The 3,693-nt window shown below is 25.9% G+C and overlaps 1 protein-coding gene across 1 annotated transcript; it reads right to left on the minus strand.

Moving 5' to 3' along the window:
• Positions 1–1,855: 1,855 nt before the first annotated feature.
• LOC108752425 (odorant receptor 30a-like) lies at positions 1,856–3,328 on the minus strand. The gene is made up of 3 exons (XM_018493224.1): positions 3,272–3,328; positions 2,051–2,206; positions 1,856–1,906 (listed from the first exon to the last, which is right to left on the minus strand). Exons 1-3 carry the CDS (start codon positions 3,326–3,328, stop codon positions 1,856–1,858), a joined length of 264 nt encoding a protein of 87 aa, XP_018348726.1.
• Positions 3,329–3,693: the final 365 nt, after the last annotated feature.

The following is a 3,693-nucleotide window of genomic DNA, read 5'->3' on the forward strand; positions in this document are numbered from 1 at the left end:
GGCAGTAAAGCTTAATATAGCATTAGATATAAAATGAGATATATTTGCTTTAATTGTCATTATGCACAAATGATGATCGGTATTGATGCATTCACGCCAATCATTATCCATAATAGCAAGAATTTTATGAAGAATTCTACAACATTTTATTTATTTCATCATATATTTTAGTTAAATTACACTGTACATTACACTATCTTGTGAGAACCTATCAATATTATACGTATCAATGTTAAAATAAGATTTAAGTAATATCATATAACTTTATATTAAACAATTTTTTGCTTCCGAAATATATGTTAGAATACTGAAGCAAAATCGTATTTCTTGAACATAATAATTGTGCAAAATTGTATACTAATAATATTATGGTACGTATTAATACATTCCGTGCTGATCCAATTTTAAATGATTTGATCACATTGTGTAGGTTATCAGTAACCAATAAGGTATTTTTATTTGTGTTTGATATATTTATTAAACAATATAGCAATTGCTTTAAAAATTATATGAATTATTATTGTTATTATTATTTTAAAGAAAAAGAGCTAAAATATCAATATTGAGTAAATCATAATTATATTATTAATGTTTATCAAAAATTATTTTATAATTACATTCGTTTTATAGCCGAAATATTAAACTGCCTGAACAGAAAGTCCAGCGTGGATCATCAGTGACTTCTGTTAATATAATATCTTACCGACGTTGTATCCACAGAATTGTCAACTTAAGAAATGTCAAACTATACTCAAGAGTCATAGGCAATCCATCAATAAGATTTGATAATTCACTGATACTTAAGTGTTCAAATATGTACATATATTGAAAGTACTGTATAACCAACATACTCGACATAAAACTGAGCCAATAAATAGTAGAAAATGACACGTCTGACCATATGCCGAGAAATTGGAGGCCAATTTTCACTGCCGGGCTGACAGTACTCATGATTTGTTGGTTTTTAAAACTTAAGAAAATTAAAATCAATAACGACACATTTGGTATACTTGTTGCAGAAGAAACTAAGAGTGCACTGTCCGTTTCGTCCCCACATGACACATCCCACTCAGAAGAGCACGGATCAATCGTTATTATATATTACACAGTACGACGATAATAAGACGAGACAAAACTCATTATTTGAACATTCTATAATTTCATTAGCAATCTATAATAACGTATTTTCCGACTGCGATACCATACTGCTGAAGTACAATAAAAAAGCAAACCTATACTCTTAAAGTAAAGTTCTTTGAGAGATATTTCTTTTTTTGCTTACTCGTTTCTTTGGCAACACAATGTCATCAACAAAAAACAAATTGCTTACCAATCGCGATAATTATTAAAAGTATCATGATAGTATGATTATACATTGTGATTATACATTAGATATTCTAAGAGTAAAAAGTAAATTGTAATTATACCCATTTACAATCTCTAATCTTTAAAAAAAATAATTAAAGGCAAAATAAGAAGATTGTACGAAATAAAATATAATGACTGAATAATTTTTGTATTTCTAAGAATATAATTATATTGAAGACTTTCGCTTAGAGGAGAGAAATATCACAAGTAAAAGTTTGGAACAGCAAACATTATAACGGTTTATTACGGATCGAATATGTAATTGTCAAATTGAGGGACAATCCAAAAACATCTAATTCAGATATTGTATATACGTATGTTAATTGCCTATATACTAGATGCATTTTTAATTTGTGTTATTTATTAATTGAGACTTATATATAATAAATATATAAATTGTAATTAGCAATACTTAATTTATTATTTATATACTGTAAACTATTATATATGTTATAATTTTAATTATTTAGGCACGTTTTTAATAATATCAGTACATAGCATTTAAAACTGATATATAAGATGCTGTGGCCTTCATAATCTACAAAAATAAAAATTAAGAAGTTAAATTTTTCTTATTAAATTATGAACGGCTATTTTTATAAAGAAAAATATAAATATCTCAAAAAATTAATGATAAGCAAAACAAAATTATTTTTTAATTTTCAAACATTTAAAAAATTACATTTGCAAAAGTTTCGAATGACATATCCATCATTTTCCCTGCCGTGATCGTTAATCGCTTTTGAGATCTCATTATTATAAACATCATAATTCTACTCGTATTTACGGGCATATCGTACCACAACGTTTCATATGTTGCATTTGCAATCAATTTACCCTAAAAAATAAATCAAATAATTTCGAATTTGACATTTTTACATCTATATGTATTTATTTGACTTATTTGATAAAAAAACATTTTCTTCTATATCATCGTATAAACATTTTCTAGACATAATGAACAATTAATTGATAAATAGAATTACCAAATATATAAATATATTTTTTACAATAAGAAATTGTGTATAAAAATATATTTTGATATAATGTAACATATATATTATATTATCATATTAATCTGTGTGTGTGTGTGTGTGTGTGTGTGTGTGTATGTGTAAAGACTACATTACGTATTTCATAAATAAATGTTTCTGTAAAAATACAAATTAAAAATATATTTTTTATAAATTCTATTATTTTAAATTACGGATGCACCAGATCGTAAAATTACCGGATATCGGATATCCAAACAATGTAACATCGGATATCAGGTATCCGATCGGCAATTTCTTCAAGTCGGATATCAGACATTTTCCAGATATTTGATCGAATTCCGCGAAAATGTCTTCTAAAAACAAAAAATCTATAGAGAAAAAGATTGTAATTTTGCAACAATGTATAAGATATTATAACATCATGAATACGCATACTTATTTCTATAGAACATTTATATAAGAAAAAAATTAACAATTTAATGATATCAAATTTCCCAACCGGATATATTCCCAGATACTAATGATATCCGACTATCCGATTGGATAATAAAAAAGTGCCGAATAATATCGGATACCGGATACTTTTAAATGTTTTATGTAACGCAATATGTTAAAATACTTTTATTAAGAAAGTATATAATTTATTTCTGTCATTAAAACAGCACTATTACATTGTGTTAAAAAAACATTTATATTTACGGTTGACAAATTCTAAATACGCACCTTGAGAGTAAGATGTTCTCCAGCAAAGCAAATGACAAAGGCTTCAGACATTATAACACAATAAGATAAAATTGCTTTTACTAACAGGAAAACAGCAATTTCATTATGGATACACTAATTCAGTAAACAATTAAAGAATTAATGTCACACACAATATTAATAACTGCATTGATTACAGAACTTACAATTATGGTGAAAAAACCTAAGCAGCACATAGTTAACGTATTCAAAACAATTTGCATCAACGCAAAAAAGGAAACGAGTTTTTCAATATTCTCAGAAAATGAAATGATTTTGTTATGCCTCTCAACCAGCATTCTTAATGAAGCTCTATGAAGATGAGTATTCTTAAAAACCTTTTTAAATTCTTGACATACTATGTCAATTTGTCCACTTGCATGTAACACCTATAAAAATATACTTAAAATTTATATATTAATAATGCGTGTAAAAAATATCGTTGCACACATATAAAGAATATGTAATGAGTAATGATAAAATACTCATGGTATTCTTACATAATACCTACATATAAGTAATTCTATTTTCGCATAAAAAAATTTTAAAATTCAAGTGTTAAAATGTTTATAAAATAACAAAATTTATT

The sequence above is a fragment of the Trachymyrmex septentrionalis genome, unplaced genomic scaffold (assembly GCF_001594115.1).
Source record: "Trachymyrmex septentrionalis isolate Tsep2-gDNA-1 unplaced genomic scaffold, Tsep1.0 scaffold60, whole genome shotgun sequence".
NCBI lineage: Eukaryota > Metazoa > Arthropoda > Insecta > Hymenoptera > Formicidae > Trachymyrmex > Trachymyrmex septentrionalis.

Coding starts and splice junctions, on each gene's coding strand:
- LOC108752425 (XM_018493224.1), bottom strand. CDS start 3,328: ATGCAAATTGTTTTGAATACGTTAACTATGTGCTGCTTAGGTTTTTTC. Junction 2,207..3,271: donor TAGGTTTTTTCACCATAATT/GTAAGTTCTGTA, acceptor TTTATTTTTTAG/GGTAAATTGATTGCAAATGC. Junction 1,907..2,050: donor CATTCGAAACTTTTGCAAAT/GTAATTTTTTAA, acceptor TTATTTTTGTAG/ATTATGAAGGCCACAGCATC.